We start from the raw sequence: 25,931 nt of genomic DNA on the forward strand, positions 1-25,931 counted from the left end.
TCCTTTGAGACATGTCAGAAAGTATTTTGAGATATAACTTTAATTTTTCTAAATAATATATGTATAATCTGAGATGACTGTTACTCTTTTAGCTTTTCTTTTTCATGCAAGTTTTACAGTAAATAAAACTTTAGGCATATTTAGGAACTGGTAGAGGAGACTTAATCCATGATGGCGATTCCTCAACATTTTTGGATCTTGTCTCTAGATGGTCAGAGTTTACTAGGACTTTCTCCTGTGGGCTATTTAAAAATGAGTAGAAAGTCGTATGTTTGCTAGAGAAATAAATCTTCCCAATGTATATATTTCATGCTAAATATTCTCTCTTTTCTTTTGTTAGTGCTTATGCTTGACTTTTGTTTGGCTTATTTTCTAAGGTCAAGATTAAGGAAACCTTGCTTTATGTCTCACCAAGTCTTCACTTTGTCCTATGGAAGAATCTTATTTAAAAAAAAAATTTTTTTAAACATTATAAGAAAAAAAACATTATAAGAATGTTAGCAAACGTACACCAATATAGAGAGAATAATAGTATAATGAATCTCCATATACCCAGTATTCAGCTTCAACAGTTACCAGTGTTCTGTCTCTCTTGTTTCATCTGTTCCTCCTGCCCCTTACAATTTTTTATGGAAGAATTTCATTGTAATACCATTTAATGTTAGCATTTTGAAAGGCTATATCCTGAAACTTTTGAAATCTTTAAATTAAGTACTACTGTAGCATATAATTTGCCCAGTAAAAATGTTTGGTAAACTTTATAGGTATGTAAAATTTTAAAATGACCTCTTCAAGCCCTTAATGATCCTATTAATATGGAACTTAATCAGTTACTAAGCTATTAAAATAAGTTCTGAATGGAACACTCAGTAAAACAGTTTTTCAAATTGCTTTTTCTTTCATTCCAGGCAGTGGCAGGCACAGTCATGGTCCAGGTCACTACGGAATTTAATATTCCTTTCTTTAATCTATTAAAAATGTATGAGTTCTGAAAAAGATCACTTTTTAAACGTCTTCATTTTTTCTTTATGCCTAGCACTTGACTTGGGTTGACTTTCTTTTAGGGCTCATAGTGCACATTTTCTTTTAAAAAAATCATTTTTTTTAGAAGTACTGGTTATGTGCATTAAGTACATACCAGAATTACAGACGCATGCAGTTTAACTTCAGACTTCATTAGAGAAATCATGACATCATGTGATGGATGGATCTTTATTGTCTTTTAGGAGCAGTAACACATGTGAATGTCAGATCTCCAAATCTCAGCAATAATAATAATTTTCTAATTCAAAGTAATAGGAGGAAGGTTGTTCTGAATTACTGAAAAGTAAATTAAGGGACACTTTAAAGAATAGACAGTTTATTCTTTCAATTGAGCTCAATGAATGAGTTAGTTTAGTAAATTATTTCTTAAGCAGAGATCTTGCCAAGCCATTAAAAAATTATTGTGGTAAAAAACATATACTAAAGTTACCATCTTAATCATTTTTAAGTGTATAGCTCACTAGTGTTAAGTATATTCACATTGTTGTACAACAGATCTCTAGAAATTTTTCATCTTGCAAAGCTAAAACTCTATGTCCAGTAAACACTACTGCCAGGCCATTTTTTTTTAAATTTTATTTATTTATTTATTTTTGGCTGTGTTGGGTCTTCGTTTCTGTGCGTGGGCTTTCTCTAGTTGTGGCGAGCGGGGGCCACTCTTCATCGCGGTACGCGGGCCTCTCACCGTCGCGGCCTCTCTTGTTGCGGAGCACAAGCTCCAGATGCGCAGGCTCAGTAGTTGTGGCTCACGGGCCTAGTTGCTCCACAGCATGTAGGATCTTCCCAGACCAGGGCTCGAACCCGTGTCCCCTGCATTGGCAGGCAGATTCTGAACCACTGCACCACCAGGGAAGCCCTGCCAGGCCATTTTTAATGGAAATGCGAAATATACATTTACATATTAACGTTGACTGTGTTATGTGCTAGTCTCTTTTGTAATCGTGTAAAGAATTATGCATTATGAGGCAGTATTTTAGTTTTTCTCTTAATCTGGTAAACACTATAAAATTGGTGGCACTCTTTTATCCTACCCCTCCCTCAAGTAGCATAAAATATTTCTTAATCTCATACTTCATTATGGTATCACAGGTATCAGTGAAGTCTGAAATAATGGGATTTTGCTGTTTGGTTAAGGATTTTTTACATGAAACTATGATTCTACCCGAGCAAATTGGAGTACTTAAGTGGAATGATGTTTGCTGGTTCCTATCCTGACTTCCAAACGTTATATTTAATTTTTCTGTATTTTTTCATACAGTCTTCTTGTATTGTTCAGATTTTCCTCAAGACTTGCCTGTCTTGGTCCCCAGACAGTCTTTAAATATCTTTCATTTGCTTCTGTCTTTTTCAGACAGGCATTTACCAAGTGGCTGTTAATATGCAAATACTATTTGCAGGGTCTGTCTACTGTATACACACACAGTTGCTACCATCTCAGTTAAATTTCTCCATTTTCTAATGAGAGGTATGAACTCATATAATCTATAATGATTTAACAACTTTTTTTCCAGTTTTATTGAGATGTAATTGATATATAGTACTGTATAAGTTTAAGGTGTAAGTAGTGACTTGACTTAACCTATATTGTGAACTGTTTACCACAATAAGTTTTGTTAACAGTCATCATCTCATATAAATACAAAAACATTTTTTTTTCCTTGTGATGAGAACTCTTAGGATTTACTCTCTTAACAGCTTTCAGATATACCATGTAGCAGTGTTAACTCTACTTATCTTATAATTGGAAGTTTGTATCTTTTGGCAACCATCATCCAATTCCTCCACCTCTCACCCCAATGACTGGTAACTACAAGTCTGATCTCTTTTTTTAATGAGGTTTTTAAAATTTATTTATTTATTATTTTTGGCTGTGTTGGGTCTTTGTTGCTGCGCGCGGGTTTCTCCCTAGTTGTGGCGAGCGGGGGCTCGCTACTCCTCATTGCAGTGGCTTCTCTTGTTGCGGAGCACGGGCTCTAGGCACGCGAGCTCAGTGGTTTTGGCTTGTGGGCTCTAGAGCGCAGGCTCAGTAGTTACGGCGCATGGGCTTAGTTGCTCCACGGCATGTGGGATTTTCCCGGACCAGGGCTCGAACCCGTGTCCCCTGCATTGGCAGGCAGATTCTTAACCACTGCACTACCAGGGAAGCCCCCATGAGTTTGTTTTTATTTTTCTGTTTGTTTTTTAGATTCCACATAAGTGAGATCATACAGTATTTGTCTTTTTCTGTCTTATTTATTTCACGTAGCATAATGCCCTCAAGGTCTGTCCATGTTTTTGCAAATGACAGTATTTCCTTCCGTTTTGTAGCTGAATAATACTCCATTGTATATTAACAGCTGTTTATTGAAAACCTGTTACTGTATGTGAAGCTACTTTTCCTAGGTCTTAAGACGGAAGTTTTTGTTTTTTTTAATGAATTTTTTTATTTTACTTATTTTTGGCTGCATTGGGTCTTCATTGCCGTGCATGGGATTTCTCTAGTTGCGGTGAGTGGGGGCTACTCTTCGTTGCAGTGCGTGGACTTCTCAATGCGGTGGCTTCTCTTGTTGCGGAGCACGGGCTTTAGGCGTGTGGGCTCCGTAGTTGTGGCTCGCAGGCCCTATAGAGCGCAGGCTCGGTAGTCGTGGTGCACGGGCTTCGTTGCTCCGTGGCATGTGGGATCTTCCGGGATCAGGGCTCGAACCCGTGTCCCCTGCATTGGCAGGCAGAGTCTTAACCAAGGCGCCACCAGGGAAGCCCAAGGCGGAAGTTTTGATACTGTCCTCCTCCTGCTTTCCTTTAGGACTCAATTAAGAGTGGTTTTTTTTTTTTTTTTAACTCACACCTCAGTGCCATCATCCATGTGTGCATGTATGTGTGAGCACGCTCATATGTTTCAGGGTGGGGAGGGTATTGAGGACTCTTTCCTAAGGAGTTTGGGTCTCAAAGGATTGTTAAATATCATAAAATTGAATTTTTTAGCCTGAAAAGGCTGCTGTTAAGGAAAGCAAATACTCCCTTTCAGGGTCAGTGGCAAAGAAAAAGCCAGATGGATTAATCATGTATAACAGTTGTTTTTTCCCAGTACACATAGAGACATGGCTTAAATGATGGTAAGTCATAGGCAAGATGGGAAAAAATTTTTTGAAGTTCAGATTCTGGATTTTCTTGGTAAACATTTGTTATTTTTTAATTCCTAAAATTGTTCAAACCCTCAAAAAATTCTTTTCCCGATGTTTGCCCATACTACCTCTTAGATTATTGAGTTCCTAATATATATATATATATATATATTTTTTTTTTTTTTTGAACTTGCCTCACTTTCTTTCAGCATTTTTGGAGTAGAGAATCCTTCTTAATGTCTTTATTCTTCCTAATGTCACCCCCCCTTCTTAATTGGTCTTATCTGATCTTTTCCATTCCATTTTACATTTTATGAAGAGCAACCAGAACTACAGTCAGGTTTGGGCACATTATAGCCTTACGTGAAGGTAGAATGTGATGGTCCTTTTAGTTTTCCGTGCCTTTCTTCATTTCATGGCTTTCCAATATTTTGTTGGTTTCTTAATCTGAAGCAGATTAAAGTCCTCACTAAAGTCTGCAGGGAACTCCTAGGTCCCCTTTTTAGATTAAGAATTATAGCCTTTTCATTATAAAAGCAATATGTGTGTTTTAGAGAAAATTTGGAAACTAAAGAAAGTAAAACTTTTCATAGTCCAAACAAACAAAACCCATTTTGTGTTTTGGTAAATTCCCTTACGGTCTTTTTTTCTGTGTATAATATTTTTATATGAATATGTGTTTTTATCTTTTTTTAAACTTAATTTTAGATAAACAGTTTCCACATTTTAATTTGTAAAAATTATTCTTAATAATTCCACAGCATTTGGTGGATGAATATAGTCTTAATTCCCTTAACCATTAATTCCCTTGTTGTTAAAAAGACTTTCAAATTATTTGTATTCTTTTTTTTTTTTTTTTTTTTTTTTTGCGGTACACGGGCCTCTCATTGTTGTGGCCTCTCCCGTTGCGGAGCACAGACTCCGGACGCACAGGCTCAGCGGCCATGGCTCACGGGCCCAGCCGCTCTGCGGCATGTGAGATCTTCCTGGACCGAGGCATGAACCTGTGTTCCCTGCATCGGCAGGCAGACTCTCAACCACTGCGCCACCAGGGAAGCCCTGGGGATTGTTTTCTTAAAGAAATTTTCTCCCCTGGATTATGTTGGTACAATATGATACTTTAATACCTTGTACTCATTAAGTATTATTTCACAAGATATTTTTCCTTAGTAGTTGGAAGGTAACATTTATCTCATAGCTATTTCTCCTTGACCACTATTTCCTTTTATCCCACTAGACACGTGTGTGTGTGTGTGTGTGTGTGTTTTATTTTAGTCGTACATTATCCTCCTGAGTGATATAGTTGAGGACACTTATCGGACTTGAAATCTCATGCACTCTGTGAGCATAGTAAAAATTTAATAATGATGCTAGTTTACTTTACAAAAAGCCTTTAAGAATAGTGGTAGCTCACCAGTACTATAATTTATAATAATTAGTATTCAGCATATATTCAGTGGAATAGTCTTTTTTCCATAACTAAACTTTTAATTTCTCCTTCCATTTCCAGGTTGCCATCACGAAAGCCAAGGTGGATTTCTCCAGTGTAGTGTGCCTGCCCCCTTCCGTCATTGCTGTGAATGGGCTGGACGGAGGAGGGGCTGGCGAAAATGATGATGAACCAGTGCTGGTGTCCCTGTCCGCGGCACCCAGCCCCCAAAGCGAAGCTGTTGCCAATGAACTGCAGGAGCTCTCCTTGCAGCCCGAGCTGACCCTAGGCCTCCATCCTGGCAGGAATCCCAATTTGCCTCCACTTAGTGAGCGGAAGAATGGTGAGTAGATATGGAATTATTGAATTGCCTGATTTGAACCAAGGTCTTCATGTTTCTAATGTCATAGATCCTTACTTTATTTTATGTCTCTTGAAAGTTTCTTATAATCTTAATATTTCTTATAAAATAGAGAAATGATAAGTTTAGGTGGTCATTGTAAGCCCAACATTTCTTGCCTGGGTTATCATAATTGGTTTCTGGGTTTTTTTCCTACTTCTTTGCTTCTCCCCATGTAATATTTCTCATTTTGTAAACCCATATACACATTTATTTAATACATATATTAATTGGAGAGGGAGAACTATATTGTATGTGTTCTTCAGAAACTTGTGTTTATTGTTCAATATTTATTTTCCCTGTGAGTTATTAAAGGTATTCTGTATTTTCTTATAATCTAATCTGTGAATCACCATTTATTGAATAGTTCTTCTTTACCCTAGTGATATTTTTTTTTGGCTGTGCCACGTGGCATGTAGGGTCTTAGTTTCCTGACCAGGGATCAAACCCATGCCGTCTCAGTGGAAGTCTGGAGTCCTAACTGCTGGACCACCATAGAATTCCCTTCCCTAGTGATCTCTAATGCCAGCTTTATTCTGTTTCTCTGTGTACAGGAGTTAGTTTTTGGGCTCTCTGTTGTTTCACTGATCTCTCTATCTCCGTGTCTTTACATCATTTTAGTTACTGTTGCCATCTGTTAGGACAGGTCTCTCCTTGCCTTTTTCTTCTTCAAAGTTGTTTTGGCTAATCTTGGCCTTTTATTTTTCCATAATTTTAGAATCAACTTGTGAAGTTCTACAAGAAAACCCATTGGGGTTTTCTCATCCAACATTTTATTATGAAAAAATTCCAACATATGATGAAATAGAGAGTTTTACACTGCACACCTTTATATCCACCACTCAGATTCTACCATTAACATTTTATAATATTTTCTTTATAGTAGATCTGTCCATCCCACTGTCCATCAATCCACCTTATTTTTTGGATACATTTCAAAGTAAATTGCAGACATCAGTATATTTCCACTTTATTGAAGTATAACGTTGATACAGAGTAACACAAATTGTAATCATCCTGGTTGTTATTACAAAGTGAGTACACCTGTGCGTAATTACTATTTAATAAAGAAATAAAATATTTCCAGCACCCCAGAACCACCCCTTGTGCCTCTTTCCAATCAGTGCTCCCTCTTCCTGATCAGACGAAACTACCATCCTGACTTTTAACACAGTAGTTTAGTTTTGCTTGTTTCTAAACTTGATATAAATGGAATCATGCTGTATGGTTCTGTTGGTGGCTTCTTTTATGTTTTTGAAATTCATTTGGGTTGAATTGTGTGTGGCAATAGTTCATTTTCATTGCTATATAACCAATCCATTTTATGAACGTAATTTGTCCATTTTTACTTTTGATGGATATTTGGTTTATTTTAGTTTGAGGCTCTTATGAATCATGCTGCTGTGAAGTTCTTGCTGGGATTTTGATTTGAAATATATCATTTATAGGTTAAGGGGGAGAATATACCTTTTAAATATTGGGTCTTCCTGTCCATTAGTTAGTATTATCTCTCCAATTAAATAGGCTATCTTTAATATCTACCCACAGATTTTATAATTTTTTCCATAAAGGTTATGCAAATATTTTATTAGGTATATTCCCTGGTATCTTTTTTGGGGGTAGACATTATAAGTGGTATATTTTTATAAAATTTTTTTGTCTCTTTGATACTGGGGTTTAGAAATACCAAACCTTTTCAAAACTCCTCTGGCTTTTCTACATCTCTACCCTCCATTTGGGAACCCCCCTCCCCAAACCCCACCCTGCCACCTTCTTGCTAACTCTTACTTGTCCTTCAGTATTCTGTTCAGACATCACTCCCTTTGAGGAGCCTGTCCTCACTCATATTCAGTGTTACATGCCCCTCTTTGTGTTTGCCCAGTTGCGCTTTGTCTTCGTACTTCATCACCCTGTGTTGTAATTGGAATTCTCCACCCAGTGGGCCTTTGAAAACTGAAATCAGACATTGTCACACTCCTCTCTCAGAACTCTTCAATATCTTCTCATGAGGCTTATGATGAAATCATAGTTTTTACGACGTGGTCTTGGTATCACCTCTCACCTGATTTCTTTTTTTTTTTTTTTTTTGTAGCTTAAATCTATTACCTCACAGCTAACCCATGAACAACATCACCTGATTTCTTACCTCTGTTCCCCAGCTCACTCTGTTCCAGCCACACTTACTTTCTTGTTATTTCTTGAACATATCAAGTATGCTACTGCCCCAGGGCCTTGATACTTGTGCTGTTACTGAAGTTCCTGCACAAATGTTATTTTCTCTGGGAGGCCTTTCCTGCCTATCTTATTAAGATAGCACCTCCCATTACTCTCTATCCTGCTTTGTTTTTCTTCTAAGCCCTTATTATGACCTGTGTGTGTGTGTGTATGTGTTTGTACATGTGTGTATATATGTTTGTTGTCTGTATTTCCCCTCTCTGATAGTACATTTCATGAGTCCAGAAACTTTATTTTATTCACAGTATATAGTCAACTCCTGGCTCATAGTGGGCACCCAATAAATATTTGTTGAATAAATAGATAAATGGTTTACTTGTTTGTGGCAAGAACTCTGTTTTACATGCGTAGTAGGAAATGTAATGGAAACTCAGGCATTTTTTATTTTGGGAAATAGTGGACACTCAAGCAGTTTTCTTGTGTTCTTTTCCCATTTATAATTTCTACTTGTTCACCCAAGATGGCAGAAAGTTCAGCTTATTTATACGTTAAGGGGAAAGAGTCCAGAGGGACAAGCTGGAGACAGAAAAGGGGAAAGGATAACTGATGGAGCATTGTTCCTGGGAGATGCAAGAGGATGGGATCCAAAGGCATTGGCTCTGCCTTGAGTGTGAGTGGGGACCAGCATTCCTCTGGGATGGGAGGAATGGCAGTGAAGGTGATGACAGACAGCAAACAGCAAAACTGTCATATCTTGGGCAGGAAGTAGAGAAAATTGGTGCTGACAGCTGTGATGGTCTCAGTGGAGTAGAAGGCAGCTGTTACTGTTGAGGCAGAGGTGTTGGTGTATCTTCAGCCTTTTTTGTCTCAGCTCTTTGCTATATAAATCAGCTGATTTTTCCCCCCATTTTGAACAACAACAATTCTCTAACCTTCCCTTTAAAGTCAAGCTCCTGAAAGAGTAGTTTACAGTTACTGTCTCTCTACTTTCCCACATTCCAGAGACTTCACTGCATTCTGGCCTCTGTCCCTACCTCTCTTCAGAAACTGCCATTGCCAAAGTCATTAGTGCTCTTTTTGTTGTAGACCAAATAGGTACTCTGTGTTCTATTTGACCTCTTTGTAGCATTTGACATGGTTGGCTATGCCCTCTGACTGAAACTTTTCCTCCACTGACATCTGTGACACTACTCTTCACTGGCTTTTAAAACTCAGTCTTTCTAGCCACTCCCTTCTCTGCTCAGATCTTTTACTATCTTTCTCTGCTCACCTCTTAAATTTTATTACTCTCCAGTGTTCAGCTCTAGAGCTTCCTTAACTTCTTTTTTTTTTTTAATTTTATTTATTTATTTATTTACTTATTTATTTATGGCTGTGTTGGGTCATCGTTTCTGTGCGTGGGCTTTCTCTAGTTGCGGCGAGCGGGGGCCACTCTTCATCGCGGTGCGCAGGCCTCTCACTGTCGCGGCCTCTCGTTGCGGAGCACAAGCTCCAGACGCGCAGGCTCAGTAGTTGTGGCTCACGGGCCTAGTTGCTCCGCGGCATGTGGGATCTTCCCAGATCAGGGCTCGAACCCGTGTCCCCCGCATTGGCAGGCAGATTCTCAACCACTGCGCCACCAGGGAAGCCCTTCCTTAACTTCTTACTCTATATCTTTACCTTGAATGGTTTCCCCCAGAACTCTGGCTTTAACCTCCATTATATGCTATTGATTCCATGTTATCTTTCCAGGCCAAGTCTCTGCCCTGAGCTCCAGACTCATATGCTTGGCTGTCTGTTGAACACCTTCACTGGATGTGCCACAGACTCAGTACGCTCAGAGCTAAACTCATCATCTTACCGCTGTTCCTACTGAATTCGTCATTGTAGAAATTGGCACCACCTTCTACCCAGATGTTCAGACCAAGGGGTTGCTTTGTTTTGTTTTCTTTCTGAATGAAATCTTTAAGGGTTTTATTTGTTTTATTATCAGATAAAGTATAGGAAAAAAGAAAATGAAAATTCCCTCATGATTATACAGTTCAGTGATAGCTAATGGCAGCAGTTAATATATTTTCTATCAGTTTTTATTTGTTCATTCGTTTACTTTTACACATATATACTCTGTATAAATTGTTTTCATGTAATATTATTTTATGAGATTTTACTATATCATTCAGCTATATTAGAAAACATTTTTTTCTCTGCTTGATATTTGTATTGTGTGTATACAACATTTAGCCAGTCTCCTGTGAGACCTTTACCTTGTTTTTATTTTTTTATGTTATAAATAATACTGTAGTAAGCATCTTGGTATATAAATCTTGCAAGTAACTGTAGGACAAACTCCCAGAAGTGGATAAAAAGATAAGGACATAAAGAACATTGTGTCCTTCTGGTCACAGAAGTAACGTGTTTGGGTATGAAGTTTTTAATTTTTTGAAGTCATTATTTCCAAATTGTCCTCCAGAAAGATTATAACATGCTATTTTTAGAAGTAATTTTTTACTCCATTTCCTTTCTATCTCCTTTATCTTTCCTGCCAGCCACCAGTCACCAATTTTTGTAAATTCCACAATGGTCATATCTACTGAATTCATTCTTTTCTTGCCATCTTTACAGCTGCCACTTAGTTCAGACTCTTTTTTTTTTTTTTTTTTTGCGTTACACGGGCCTCTCACTGTTGTGGCCTCTCCCGTTGCGGAGCACAGGCTCCAGACGCGCCGGTTCAGCAGCCATGGCTCACGGGCCCAGCCGCTCCGTGGCATGTGGGATCTTCCCGGACCAGGGCACGAACCCATGTCCCCTGCATCGGCAGGCGGACTCTCAACCACTGCGCCACCAGGGAAGCCTGGATCAGACTCTTAATAATGTCATACTTGGATTACTGCAAGAATGGCCTTCTAACTGCTCTCTCCTTGTTTCTCATCTTGTCCCTATTGCCAGTGGGATGATCTTTCTAAACCATAAATGAGGCTACTGCTCTCCTGCCTGAAATCAGTTAGCGGTTCCCCATTTCCTCCCTTTATGCTCCTCATCTTGGCAAACCTTCATAGCCAGTTTCTGCCCTGCCTCTCATCTCTTCCCGCTCACAATAAAATATTTGGGATTTCCCACAAGAGACATTTCCACATCTCAGTTCCACTTCATGTCCTGTTTTTTCTTCCTGGAATGGCCTTCATCCTCTTCTTCTGGCTAATGTTTCTTTCTAGTCAAGAACCAGGGTAAGGGCTTCCCTGCTGGTCCAGTGGCTAAGGCTCCACACTCCCAGTGCATGCTGCCTGGGTTTGATCCCTGGTGAGGGAACCAGATCCCACATGCCTCAACTAAGAGTTTGCATGCCACAACTAAGAGTTCTCATGCTGCAACTAAAGATCCTGCGTGCCGCAACTAAATATCCCGTGTGCTGCAGTGAAGATCCCACGTGCCTCAGCTAAGACCCCAGCACAGCCAAAAACGTAAATAAATATTAAAAAAAAAAAAAAAAAAAAAAGAACCAGGGTAAGGTGCTGCTTCCTTCAGGACTTCTTCCGTAGACTCCCAACTTAGGTTAGGGGTTTGCCCTTTGTGTTCTTCCTAAGTACCCTGTGCATAATTATCTACTTATTTGTTATCATATTTGACTAGATGAGAAGCTTTGTGAAAGCAGGAATTATGTCTGTCTTATTTATTGTGGTATCCTTAGTGCCTAGCCAGAAACTAACGTGCTAATCAATCAGCAAGGGTGCTTGTTAAACGCAGATTCTGATTCTCTAGATCTGGATGAGGCCTGAGAGTCTGTATTTTAAAAAATTTTTAAATTTTTATTCATTTATTTTTAAAATAAATTAATTAATTTATTTATTTATGGCTGCGTTGGGTCTTCATTGCTGCATGCGGGCTTTCTCTAGTTGCAGTGAGTGGGGGCTACTCTTCATTGTGGTGCACAGGCTTCTCACGGAGGTGGCTTCTCTTGCTGCAGAGCACGGGCTCTAGGCGCACGGGCTTCAGCAGTTGCGGCTCGTGGGCTCTAGGGCGTGTGGGCTTCAGTAGTTGTGGGGCACAGGCTCAGTAGTTGTGGCACACGGGCTTAGTTGCTCCGCGGCATGTGGGATCTTCCCGGACCAGGGCTCGAACCCGTGTCCCCTGCATTGGCAGGTGGATTCTTAACCACTGTGCCTCCAGGGAAGTCCTAGACCAGAAGTTTTAACTACTTTTTTAAAGTTGAAGATCTCTATAAATTTGAAATTTTATGTATAAGTCCAGTGTGTAAAACGGCTGCTCCAGTTGACTGGAATCTGTATGGAGGAGGCAGAACCCCACTTACTTGGCATCCTGCCCCTCAGGCAGCTCTTGAAAGAGCACAAGTTGAAAACTTCTGATCTAGATCATCTATCTCTGTTAGTTTAAGCTATGTCAGAGCCAACCTCTTCAGTTGCTAGAATGGTTTCCTAACTGCCAGGAGCCATAAATTGATTAATAGTGACCTTGCTTATAAGAGAATGTGGATACTTGAAACTGACAGACAAACATAACAGTCTGTACAGCATAATTACAATTTTGGCAGGCAAAAATAACCCCCCCGAATTGAAATTTTATTCAACATTAGAAAGGAAACAGTGGTGAAATACTGGTATTAGAATAATGCTGAAGGGGAGGGGAGGGGCTTAATAAAGAAATAATCTATAAGAAGTTTGATGACTACAGAAAAATACCTTATATGGTAGAATGTATGTCAATGGCCAAAAATACTAATTGCTTAGCAGAAATCATTAAAATAACTGTCAAAATCAGATTCTGTTGTTTTAGGGAGAAAATAGGAATTATTGATCAAGTTAAGAAAACTAGGAAGTTGCAGAGTAGCTGTTTCCCTGGTGAAACATCTTACTGTTTTCTTTTTTGTTCCATCCAGCAGCCAGCAGGTGAATGTCTGGACAGGGGCATGTTGTTAGTATCTAGTTGCAGTGCTTTCCTGGCCATAACTGGGTCTTCTGTTTGTGCACCTTAATGGTGCTTCTTCCTATGAAAAGGAGAAAAAGGCTGGATGTACTGGCAAGAAAATCATTGTTATATTTTACACTGGGTCTGCTTTGCATGGTTGTTAGTAGAGAGGTAAAGGTAAGAGCAGAAATGGAAAATCCTCAAGAGGATTATGGAATTGGAAAGTGTGGTGTTCTAGAGCAAAATAAATCATAGGGTTCGAGGTGCTTTTTCATGGATGGTGTACTGTGTGTTGAAAAGGTGGAGTGAAGTTTTACTTTTTCTCAAATCTCTTTCATTTAGAGGCATATCTTATATGGAAATTCATTGATTGAGCAAGGGTCCTTACGGAGCAATAGGCAGTCACGGTCCTGATACCTCTATTTCCTAAACAGAGCAAGTTGGAACCCTACTGAGAGGAGGTACCTTAACCCAACCTTTATTGGCCTAATTGGAAAAAGTTGGCAGAGACGTTTCAAGGTGTATTTTTAAATATTACTTGTCTGTCTTCTTCTAGGCTGAGCACTTAGGTCTAAAAGATAAAATTGATGTACCTTTGGATCCTCTCCAGGCTGGGCTTGGAGAAGTCCAGAAAAATCTCTCTGATGATCTAACCCCATCCCCTTTGGCCAGCTGGCACACATTGAATGAATGTGTCATAATGGAGAATTCAAGTTTTACTTTGCTTCTTCCTTTAATGGCGCAGTGCTCTTTGGCTGTCTTTTCCTTACATATCCACCCCTTCTTTATACTAACTGATAAGTCTTTCAAGTATGAATGAGTTTCAGAACTGGCTGAGACTGCATAAGGTGTATTTTCAGGAGCCTCTAGGATGGGAGCTGAAATACCATTTACTCCTTTTTCTCATTGCAAATATATTGCATTTCAGTTACCTTACAGGCTTTTGTGGGCAAGCCTGAGAATTTTGCCATAATTCATATTTCATGTGGGAAGGTACATTCCATATTCCAAATGATCAAATTCCAAATGAACTTTTGGAATATAATCCATTTATAAGTTGAGGACTTGGTTATATCCTAAGAGGTGTGCCTCTTGACGTTTGAGAATTATGGATTTAAGACACAGTGTATAGTAATTACATGGAATGCATTACTCAGAAGGCGTTATAGACAAAAGTTAGATAATTTAATGGATGACAAGTTCATAAATGTTTCTAAGAGAAAGCTGGCATTTTGGGCATTGTATTCTTGGCCTTTTATTTTATCCTTGACTTTTAAACGTTTATTTCAGGTCAGTCATTTGTACCTTCCTACAGTTCTGCTACTGTTCATTGCTGTGACCAGTATGGAAATTATTATTCAGCAGATATTTATAAAGTGCCTACAGTAAATGAGGCACTGAGGAAGATGTTGAAAGGTATACAGAAGAATAAGTTGGACCATAGCTAGTAGTTTTTGCCTTCTCTCCTGTTCCTTTGATGAACAAACCATTAATTAGCCCTTTTATAAGAGCTAATCAATACCAAATTTCTTTGTTTTTCTTTCCCACTTTAGGTACTACAGACTAAATTTGGGGCTAGTCATCTGTTTATGGGGGATAATTTTGGGGGTCATAGATAGAGGTTGATAGGAGGCAAAATTTTTAAAAATGGTGAGATTTACCTTTCCTTTTTCCTGCTTGGTCCCCCTAGCACCCCCTAGATAGCTCTCCTGCACTTCTTGTGTTCTAGTTAACAAATCCATGTTTGTTTCTTAAAGCCAATGAGAACTTTGTAGGACTTGAATTTTTCTATTTTGCATTCTCATTATTGAGAAAGTACTTTTCTCCAACCCACCAAGGATTGAGTAAATAAAAACTTGAAATATCACCCACAAGAAATTACTTTTATCTACACCTGTAGGAACCTTTACTTCTGAATCACAGATTGTTGGTGATCCAACAGATATGAATATACTTAGAGAAGAATGGGACAGAACATTTGAAATTAGATCTGCATAGCTGAAAAAGCTTCTTACACTAATTGCCCCCCCCCCCCCTCAGTATTAGATTGGTGATACATATTTTACCATTCATGTCTTTTTTTCTTTTTTGGGGGGTGGTGGGGGAGGATAATAACATACATACAGAAAAATGCATAAATCATGATAGTTTACAGAATAACCATAAAGCAAAGAGCTGTGTAACCACTACTCAGCTCAACAGTAGCTCATTGTAAACCCCAAGGAAGCCTCCCACATTCTCTTTGATTACAGCACCGTCTCTTCTTCATAGGAGTAACCACTATTCTGACTTCTTGAAAATCATTTGTTTTACTTACTACAAATATATTCCTAAACAATGTAGTTTAGTTGAAGTTTATATGAACGGAATGATTCTGTATTCTTCTTTTGTTCAGTACATGTGCTATTCATTTATGCATACGGCTTTAGTTTATTCATTTTCATTACTGTATAGTGAATGCTCCCATGGAAAATTATTCCATAATTTTAAAAAATCCATTCTTCTGGTGAACATTTGGGTAGTTTCCAGGGTTAGGCTATTACGATGTTGCTGTGAATGTTCTTTATGTATCCTGGCGCATGGGTACATGCATGTATACATAGGAATGGAAATTCCTATACATATATATAGTAACACAAAATTACTAGGTAAGATTAAATTCTTTTCCAAAGTGGTTGTACCAGTTTATATACCCTCCAGCAGTTTATGGAAGTTCCCACTGCTCCATATCCTTACCAACACTTGGAATTGTTGCATTTTTAATATTTACTACTCTGTTGGTTATGTGAAGGTATCTTACGATGTTCTTGATTTTCATTTTACTGTTTTCTAATGAGGTTAAACATCTCTTCTTATACGTACTAGCCATTTGGATTTCTTTTGTGAAATGCCTAGTGACATTTTTTGCCTATTTTTTCTACTAAAGAGCTAATAGGAGTTCTTTGATATATTCTGAATACTAGTTTGTTGTTGCTTAAATGTGTTACAGATACCTTCTCACACTCTGTGACTTTCTCATTCTCTTTATGGTATCTTTTAATTAAGGATTTCTAATTAGTTTTGTATCTTAATTTTTTGTATGGGGGTAAGGTAAGGCCCAACCGGATGTTTTTTTCCAAATGGATTCTTATTTACTTACTTTTAAAAATTTATTTATTTATTTATTTATGTCTGTGTGGGGTCTTCATTGCTTCATGTGGGCTTTCTCCAGTTGCTGCGAGCCGGAGCTACTCTTTGTGGTGGTGTGCGGGCTTCTCACTGCGGTGGCTTCTCGTTGTGGAGCACAGGCTCTAGGCACGCGGGCTTCAGTAGTTGTGACACACGGGCTCAGTAGTTGTGGCTCGTGGGCTCTAGAGCACAGGCTCAGTCGTGGCGCACGGGCTTAGTTGCTCCGCGGCATGTGGGATCTTCCCGGACCAGGGCTCGAACCCGTGTCCCCTGCATTGGCAGGGAGATTCTTAACCACTGCGCCACCAGGCAAGTCCCGGATTCTTATTTATTGAAAATAATCTTCTTCCCCACTGATCAGCAGAGCTCCTTTCATGTATCAGGGACTTGCCTATGTGTGAGTGTGTTTCTGAGCTCCTGTTTGTTTCCACTGGTCTGTGTGTCTGTGCTTGTACCAATACCTCAGTCTTGATTATGTTAACAGTAGTTAGTCCTGTTCTATGGGAGAAGTCAGTCTTCCCATCTTTTTCCTTTTCCAAGAGTCTTTTTCTTGGCTTATTCTTGGCCCTTTGCATTTCCATATTAATTTTAAAATCACTGTGGGATTTTGAGTGGAATAAATCTATAAACCAATTTGGAGAGAATGAGCATCTTTAGAATATTGTGCTACAAATGTGGTATTTTTCTCCATTTATTTAAGAACTTATTATTATTTGGCCATACCCCACAGCTTGTGGGATCTTAGTTCTCTGACCAGGGATTGAACCCCTGCCCCCTGTGCTGGAAACACAGAGTCTTAACCACTGGACCACCAGGGAATTTCCTCTCCATTTTTTTAGATTTTCTGAATCTCCCAGTGAGGTTTTATAATTTTCTATGTGGTGGTTTTACATATCGTTTGTTAGATTCATTTTCAGAGGTTTCATAAGTTTTAATGCTGTTATGGTATCTTTTAAATTTTTTTCGCTTTCTAACTGTTGTTGCTGATCCCAAATATTTTTCTGGAAGAAATAACAGATGCAATTTGTATGTGTCTGTTATCTGCTTTGCTGGGTGGGATGGGAAGAATTATGTAAAGAGAAATGAACAGGACAGAATGTTCACTTCGACATAACTCATTCCCCTTTCATAGGTTTTTCTCCTTTGTGTAAAATTTGGGAAGTACTCATTTGTTTTCCATATGTGTAGCCTGTGGAAGAAAGGGCAGATAATGTATTTTTTTTCCTGTAAGAGTACACTGTATCCTTTCATGCTTTAGTGTTGCACAGGAGGTACTAATTAACTGCTGGGAGAAGTAAAAATTTTGAGTGGGCAGTTTCTGATCCAAATTACATTATTTTCTTGGGGAAAGGAAAGATTTGTTACTTACGTTCCTCAGGAAGCCTGGTTGTCAAGGGTTTTTTAGATTAGCCAATGTGAAAATGCCCAAATCTTAAGCATGCTAGTTCATTGAGCAATTCTGGTTAAAATGTGATGTAGAGAATTTCATAACCTATTTCATCTCAGTACTGAGAGAGAATCAATTTCCCATTCTTGAGTATTCATCAAATGTTGTGCTAGGTTCCTGGAGAACAGATACCAGATAGAATCTCCCTCTTAAACAAACAAACAAACAAAAAACAAACAACATACACACAAATAACTTCCCTCTCCCAGAGAAAATTCTTATTAGCACATGGTTTATTTCCCGCTAGTTTTCTTCCAAGTGTATGTTTTAAAAATAACTGAGCTAATACAATAGACTCAATTATGTATCCTGCTTTTTTTCACTTAGCACTGGAGCTTAAGATTTTTTAGTCGTTGAAATACTTCTTATAAGTAGCCTTTTAATATGTGTAGAACTTCCATTCTGTGCCATCATTTATTTCATTTCCCCACTGATTGGACATTTGAATCATTTTCTGTTTTTCACACTTACACTAATATTTGGATGAACATTTTAAAAGCCTTTTCTGCATTTTAGGTTATTGAGGTCCTCAGAAGTGAAAATATTGGCTTAAAGAATTTGACCGTTTTAGCATTGAAAACATTTATTCAGTGACTGTTGAGCACCATCTGTATGCCAAGTATTGGAGAGACAGTAAGGAACAAGACAGATAAGGTTCTCATTGTCATGGAGTTTACAGTTAGAGAAAGACAGAAAGATTAAACGAAGAGTTACACAAGCCAATTCATAGTTACAAATTTTGGTAAGTGCTTAGGGGGAAAAAAAAGCACAAGATGTTAAACAGATTAGCAAATCTCACTGTGATGGTTCTAATTTAGGTGTGTGGGGAGGTGGGGAGGTTGGTCAGGGAGGGAGAGATGTTTAGGCTGATAGCCAAAGCACAAGTAGTGAGCGCTTGGCTCAACAAAGCAAAGAGGGCATAGCCTGTGTTCAGACTGGGGAGAGGAGGAGGTGGGGAAAGGGGTCTGGGACAGGCAAGGGTTCACTGGGGAAAACTTGGCACAGAAGAGCTAAACGAATATCATTCTCTCAGTGGAGAGAGAGAGAGAAAGTGATGTGAAATAAGAAGATAGTTAGGGGCCAGATCACACAAGCCTTTGTAGGCCTTGTTAACAATTGAGGTTCTTGAGAAATACATTGTCCCATTCCATTCCAGAGTGGCCCACCAATTTACAATTATGTCAACCCTGTTGGAGTGCCAGTTTCACTTACTAACATTGATAGTCTTATTTGTAAAGGACTTTGATGATGTGATCGTTGAAATGTTTTCATTTCAGTTCGTATTTCTTTGATGATTAGTGAGGAATAATCTTTCCCCAAATGTGTGTAGTTGTTTCTTCATTTTTGACCATTCAGTTCATTTCCTTTCTCACTAAAAGATCATTTTTAAGGTTCTTCCACAAGTACTCAAGTAACAGACTGGGAACCACTTGTCAGGAATTTAAAGAAGAGTTTCTTACATGTCTCTCATCTTAGTTCTCTGGATAAGGGGCTGGATTAGGTCAAGACTGGGTTTCTTTTGGCTGTGTTATTTTATGATTCATGGGTATACAAGTGTGTGGAGTTGGGAATTGGAAAAGAAACTGATAAACTCTGGTGACTGTTTTTCTTAAAAGCCAGCTCACATCATCCTTCCCCTAAGAAACAATCCAGGTCTCTGGTAACCAGAACCAATTGCTGCTTCTTTTACGTTTGTGTAGCTCATTGTTTGTACTCTTACTTATCACTTCATTTCTTCTGTTTTAAATTGTTGGTTAGAGATTTTCTACCTTACTTCATTATGAGGCCCTTGAGGACAGAGGCAGTGGCAGTCTGTTTCATCGTTGTCTTTGTGCCCCCACTGGCATTGATACCGTGCATAATGACGGTATTTCAGACATGCCGACTGAATGAGCTGGCTGTTTGTGGCTATCATAGCCCTTAACATTGACCGTCCTTTGGAAAGTTAGCTGGAGGTATAGCCCTCGTCTGTCCTGAGGCTGAGGAATAGCATACCTATGGTAATGTGTGAGCCTCCCAGGTTTGCAGGTCTTGACTGGGTTTCTCATCAATAGTAGGTTGTGTTCACAGGAAATGAAAACTGCCCAGGACCTGTAACAACTTGTCTGGGTGTTGGGTTTTGTTATCTTTTGGGTATTTTCACTTTGGCCAATACCCAAAGTTGTCTGGGGGAGAGACTTAATTGGTTGGAGCCTGTGAAATTTCCATATGATGATTAGATCTTTGTAGAGCTGAACGTCAGTAAACTCCTGCATGTACTGTGAGAACCCAAATCAGAAGTGGACATAGGAACAAGATTACATTTCTGTGTTCTGAAATCCCACAGAGATCACAAAAAGGCATTCTTAATTTTGTATACCTGTGTATACTACATTCCATCCTAGGAATTGATATCAGTTGTTAGTGAAGCTGACAACTTTCAGTGCTTAAAGGATTGCTTGGTTTGTTAGGTGAGCCAGGTGCTCTGTTTCTCTGGTTTCTCCTACTCATCCCCTACAATTTGGGCATTTTCATTGTCATTAGCACTTAATATTCCTGAGGTTATTATTGTGGATGTCCTTTTTTATGTTAACCCTATACCTCAGTACTGTGGATAATTTCAGTCTTCCTCATGTAGTTTTCTAAGTAATAACATGGCATGTGTTCTAATGAAAATTGTAGCAGACTACCTGCCTTTTCTGGGTAGGTAAGGATTCTTTTGTGGTTATGAACGTTTCCCATGCTGTTAGAATTTTCTGAGATAAATAGGGCTTTTCATTCCATTTGGCATACATTTATGAATGCTGTCACATGTTAGACACTGTGTGAGCTCTGTTAATACAGAGGCATTAAACCATGTGGTAAAGAGCAGTAATAGAGTTGGGAACAGGTTCTGAGGGATCATAAATGAGGGTTATTTAGCATATCCATGGAGGGTGTAATCAGGGAGGCTTTCTGGAGAAGGCAGCACTTAAACTGAGTTTTGAAGGAGGAACAAGAGTCAGTTGGTAACAAGGATGATTTTTAATTGAGGCAAAGGCTGGAGAGAAGGAGCACAGTTAAGAAGCTACTGCTGAAGTACACACTACCACCTACAAAATATTCTGGTGAAAAACTTGAACCTGAATTGGGTCATGACTCTGTATGAGTCTAACTCCTAACTTACTGTAAATAAAGGGGATGGAGCAGTATGTTAAATGGCACCTTTGGGATACAGTTAGCAAAATCCAAAATGTGGGAAAACAGTCTCGTTATTTTCAACAAATAAACTACAAGAAAAGAAAAGAGGAAGTAGAAATCTATAGATTAAAAGAGCTTCAAGAGGGAATTCCCTGACAGTCCAGTGGTTAGGGCACCATGCTTCCAATGCCCGGGGCCCGAGGTCGATCCCTCGTTGGGGAGCTAAGATCCTGCAAGCTGCCTGGCGTGGCCAAAAAAAAAAAAAAGAGAGAGAGAGATACATTAATGAAATGCAATATGTTGTCCCTGTTGGACTCTGATTCGAATAAATCATCTATACAAAATTTATGAGACAGGAGGGAACATTTGAACATCTACTGGATAGTTGATGATATTGAGGAATTATAAAAAGATTTAGGTGTGGTAGTGGTATTGTAGTTATGTTAAGAAAATAGTTCTTATCTTCTGGGTTTACAGAATAAAGGGGAAATTAGGTGATGCCTAGAATTTGCTCCAGAGTGATCCGGTATTGGCTGGGTGCTGGGGGAAGCAGGCATGTATTGATAAATTTTGAAGCTAAGTGATGGGGTACATAAGCTGCTTATTATGCCATTCTTTCTACCTTTGTGTATGTTTGAACTTTTCTATAATGTTTTTATCGATAAAAAGCTGTTACTGTACTCCAGACAAGAAATATTAGGGACCTAAAATAAAGCACTGGTTGTAGGGATGGAACAAAAAGGATGGATTTGAGAAATAAGTTATAAGCTAATTAAACTTAGATATTTGGGGCTGAAGGGAGGGGAGTCTAAGTTTATGGTTTAGGACCTGAGTACTGTTACCTAAGTTAGGGCAAATAGAAGCAAAGTGTCTTGAGGGGTTGGTGCAAAACAATGATATTGGAAGTTAGCTTTTGTACGTACTGAGTTTAGGATAGCCAAGCCACGTAGAGATGCATAGTTGGTAGAGTACAAGTAAAGGTAGGGCTTGATATGGACCAGTAGGTAGGTGGTGGTTAACCTTAAGAAAGGCTGAGGTTGCCCAGGGAGAATATGTACAAGAGGAAAGGAAAGGGGTGCTCCTGAGAGGGGCAGAGAAAGAGGAGCGATTTAGAATTCTGAGAGGAAAGGTCAGAGAAGTAGGAAAGTAGTATTTTTAAAGGAAGTCAGGGAAATGGGAAATTTTAAGAAGAGTATGGAAACCATGACAAATCCAGTAGGAAGATCAAGCAGGATAAGAACTTGTCTAGTTCCTCTTGATTATGAACATTAAAGGCCTTTGGGGAGCCAGTGGTGGGTGGGAAAGCTTTATATGAATAAACTATATTGCTATACTGCAGTCCCTTTAGAGTAGATTAATAGACTGTAGATCATATTAAAATTTTGTTAATTAGCTAGAGAGTTATGATTAAAAGCAAAAGAGCTTTTATTTTATTGGGAATTAAGATCATTACCCTTCATTTCCCTGGTTCCATCAACTTGAAAATCATGTTCACGTGTGCAGAGACCTTTTCAAAGTTTACTTTAGTTCTCTTTCTATGAAATTTTGCTAATTTGCACAAAAATTAGTGGATTTGAAGCTGCCATAGGAGTTCAGACTTTTAGAATTGTGAAACTGTTTTAAAACCAGTTTTCACATTGAGTCTGATGCTGTGCTGTCTTCAGGGTGAATGCAAAATCCTAGCAGTAGGCAGATTATGTTGCTTATTGTTTTTTTTTTTAAGATTAATTTTTTGGATTTCTGTTTTAAAAATTGTTTTCTTTTTGTTTAGCTCCTTTTATGCCAAAGTGCAGATGAAATAATGGGTGTGGAGTTGCTGTGAAAAAGTAAACAAATCAGTTGAAATGTGATGTGTTAATGTTACTACCACCACGTGACGTGACTGTCAGTACTGTATCTCTGTCGGGCTGGAATATTGACAGTTGACATTCCGAGCACTCTTCTACAGCAAACAGAAAAGTTTTGGCAGAAGAGGAACAGCCCTCTGCCCTTCCTACCATCTTCTTTGCAGGAATCTTATAATTTGTATTTATTTTCCTCTAAGTACAGAACTGTGAGAACTTGTTTCACTTGAAAACCCTCACACAGCAAATTGTCCAGCCCACATATGGACAAAGGAATGACTCAAGCTTTTAGGGATTCTTTTCCTTTAGTTGGTAACCTCTGACCAGACTATCATGTAGTCTGAGAGTTGGAATTGACCCGTTTTTCATAAGATGGTTTGAGAGCTTGGTTGTGAGAAGGGGCCAGTGAGAATGCTTCTCTCTTCTCAGAGCAGCATTTAGCCCACACCGGCTGCCACTCCGTTGCCTGTTGAGTCATTCCCACAGTTCTATATAGAGCTTTTCTGGCTTTTCCTTTAAACATGATGTTCTTGGAGTGAGAAAGAAAGGAAGTTTTTCTCCTCCACAGAATCTCCCCCACCGCAAATCTGAATTGCTTTCTCTTTTCTAATAACAGAATATTGCCGTCAATCATTCTGAGACTACTTTCTCTTTTAAGACCTCTAAGCACTTTCATTTATCATTTGTGTGACTACGTGAGCATTAAGGCATTTGCTGGGCTGAGTTTGCCCAGTAGGCTTTCAAGATACAGGCTGTCACCCAGAAAAAACCGAGGCATTCTAGCTAAACATACCAAAAATGGATTTCTAGTTTTCAGCTATTTAAAAGTCAATCAGGGACTTCCCTGTTGGCGCAGTGGTTAAGAATCCACCTGCCAATGCAGGGGACATGGGTTCAAGCCCTGGTCCGGGAAGATCCCACATGCCACGGAGCAGCTGAGCCCGTGTGCCACAACTACTGAGCCGGCACGCCTAGAGCCCGTGCTCCACAACAAGAGAAGCCACTGCAATGAGAAACCCGCGTACTGCAACGAAGAGTAGCCCCCACTCACTACAACTAGAGAAAGCCCGTGCACAGCAACAAAGACCCAATGTAGCCCCCCCCCAAAAAAAGAAAGTCAATCAGATATGCTGAAAGGCATCTTAATATCCTTATTATGAATATCAGTAAAAAGTACTGTGAAGGGAAGAAATGAGTTTTTAATTTTGGATAAATGGAAATTGCTGTAATTTGAAAAGATTTTAGTTTCTTTTTGTTTTTGTGATGAAAGATTAAAATGCCTCTTGTTCGTTTTTATTCAGAAGATCCTGCTCTGTGCTAGTGGAAAAAGGATTGAAGTTTCTTTATGAGGAAAGGGAAATTCTTATTTCTGTAACTGTCTTCTTATGTGTTCCAAACGTCCAGCAAGATCATAAAGCATTTTAGAAAAGTCAATAACATCAGTAAGCTGTCTATTCACAGATCCCGTGTCTTACACAGGCACAAGTAAGGAGCTCTTTTAGGAGTTTGGCAGATCTGAAAGACAGATTATAGCTCCGGAATGTATTCAGATGACTTTTTAAAACAGATATTTTAATTGGAGAGGGAGTGGAGAAAATATCTGTGCTTCTGTAGTTAAACATTCAACTTCCTTAGCCTGTTATCTATAAGTACCACAGATGAAAAAGCCGTTAGAACGCTTTTTCAGAAAACTAACTCACCGTACATATTTATTTGTGTGTATGTGTTTATATATGCCTGATCCCATCCCACCTCCCATTAATGGGTCAGTAATTGGGCTGTGTCTTTCACAAGATTGAGCTGTTTGGATTATGTTTAATCTGTTGCTCTGAACTGCATTAGCAGCAGAGTCCCTCATACTAAGGTTTTGAACAAAACACTCGTCTTCTCTTCTTGAAAAGAGAGGGGGAAAAAAGCAGTTGATCTCTTTTCTGAAGGTCTTTCTGTCCGTCTCTCCCCTCCCCCCAGAGACGAATAGCAAGGGGAGGAGCTCACTCACTGTTCTAACCACACTTCATATGTCTTAACTTGAGTGCTTTTTGGTTTCCTGTCGGCAGTAAATCAACTCTGTGCCATCTTGACTTGTGTGAAGGGTGGATAAATTGGTAACTGCACTCAGAAGGGGAGTGAGTTCTCACAGTCTGATCTGAGCATAAGGCATGAGACTGAATTTATGAAAGCTTCAGTAGCCTCCGAAGACAACATCTTTCTTCTGCGACTTTGAGGTTTTTTTCATTATATTTGTGGGCTCTTGTTTCTGAGAAGAACCTGTCATGACGCTACTGGAACCTGAGATGTTAATGATGGCTGTACAGTCCGGTAATTCCCGTATTGCCTGCAAATCCTATTTGCCATAGCTTTCTTAAAAAAACATTGGGCATGTTTGTACTAGGGTTGGATGGAGATGGGGAGGAAGATAGAGGGAGGGTAAATATAAATTGTCCAGTAAATGTACTGCATTTTCAGGATTTTATTGTAAAAAATAATAATTTTTTCCTGATTGCAAATTCTAGATCTTCAGACATAGCTTTGAATTAGATGCTTACCGATCTTAAGATTGTTCAGTGAGGAGACATGTGAGAAAAAACGACTTGTCTTCTTTAATCAAGTATTTCGTTATTGTCTGTGGTGCTGCTTTTAATGAGGGATAATTAAATTGCTTTTGCTGTTTTATACAGTACTGTCTTTATCACTAATCTACACTCTTCTTTAGATGGCTCTTTGTGAAAGCGTGTCTTAAAATTTTTCCTTAGCTGTTTTTCTCTTTTGTGGTAAATCTTTTATTTGTATCATCTTCTGGTTCTTTGGAAATCCTCTTGATAACATGTAGGATTGGGACTCTAAGTTTTGGAGATGAGGAAGTTTGAGCAAGGAGGCAGCCAGTCAACAGAAGGAATGCAGGATTTTTGAAATTCTATCTCTTAACAGTTTTCCCAATTTAAAAGTATCTTTTAAAGCATTTTAAAAATCCCAGTTTGTTTTTAATGATTTCTTCTAGTGTTCTTAAACTTGTAAGTTAGATATCTAAAAATAGGGTATGTTCTTTTGTTATTTTTAGACTTCTACTAAAATGTAGTCTGTAGTGTTTTCCTGTTTCAGAGAATATCTTGAAAGATTCATACAAGTGGCATTTGGGGACCTCTTCCCATCCACTGGCCTTCACTCAAAGGAAAATTAGACTCCTTGGTGCTGGCAGATACTGTCTCAGGCAGAACTGGTCTCACTGTTCTCCTCGGGGAGCGCTTAGATAGTATGTTGAAAGACA

At 38.9% G+C, this 25,931-nt stretch overlaps 2 protein-coding genes across 3 annotated transcripts in view; both read left to right on the forward strand.

Moving 5' to 3' along the window:
- The window catches only part of LOC307193930 (uncharacterized protein), a gene marked incomplete at its 5' end in the record, with an annotated part of 99,589 nt that extends 81,173 nt beyond the window's left edge, over window positions 1-18,416 (forward strand). The window contains 2 exons of the mRNA XM_079936539.1: window positions 5,656-5,917; window positions 13,020-18,416. Coding sequence (XP_079792665.1) covers window positions 5,656-5,917; window positions 13,020-13,033 — 276 coding nt within the window. The 3' untranslated portion in view covers window positions 13,034-18,416. The remainder of the gene's footprint in view (window positions 1-5,655; window positions 5,918-13,019) is intronic.
- Window positions 18,417-21,870: 3,454 nt separating this feature from the next.
- LOC307193971 (myocardin-related transcription factor A-like) overlaps window positions 21,871-25,931 on the forward strand; it is a 108,425-nt gene continuing 104,364 nt past the window's right edge. For both annotated transcript variants that reach the window (XM_079936598.1, XM_079936599.1), the window contains exon 1: window positions 21,871-24,985. In XM_079936598.1, coding sequence (XP_079792724.1) covers window positions 24,940-24,985 — 46 coding nt within the window. In that variant the 5' untranslated portion in view covers window positions 21,871-24,939. The remainder of the gene's footprint in view (window positions 24,986-25,931) is intronic.

Source organism: Stenella coeruleoalba (assembly GCF_951394435.1).
Source record: "Stenella coeruleoalba genome assembly, chromosome: 11".
Taxonomy (NCBI): Eukaryota; Metazoa; Chordata; class Mammalia; order Artiodactyla; family Delphinidae; genus Stenella; species Stenella coeruleoalba.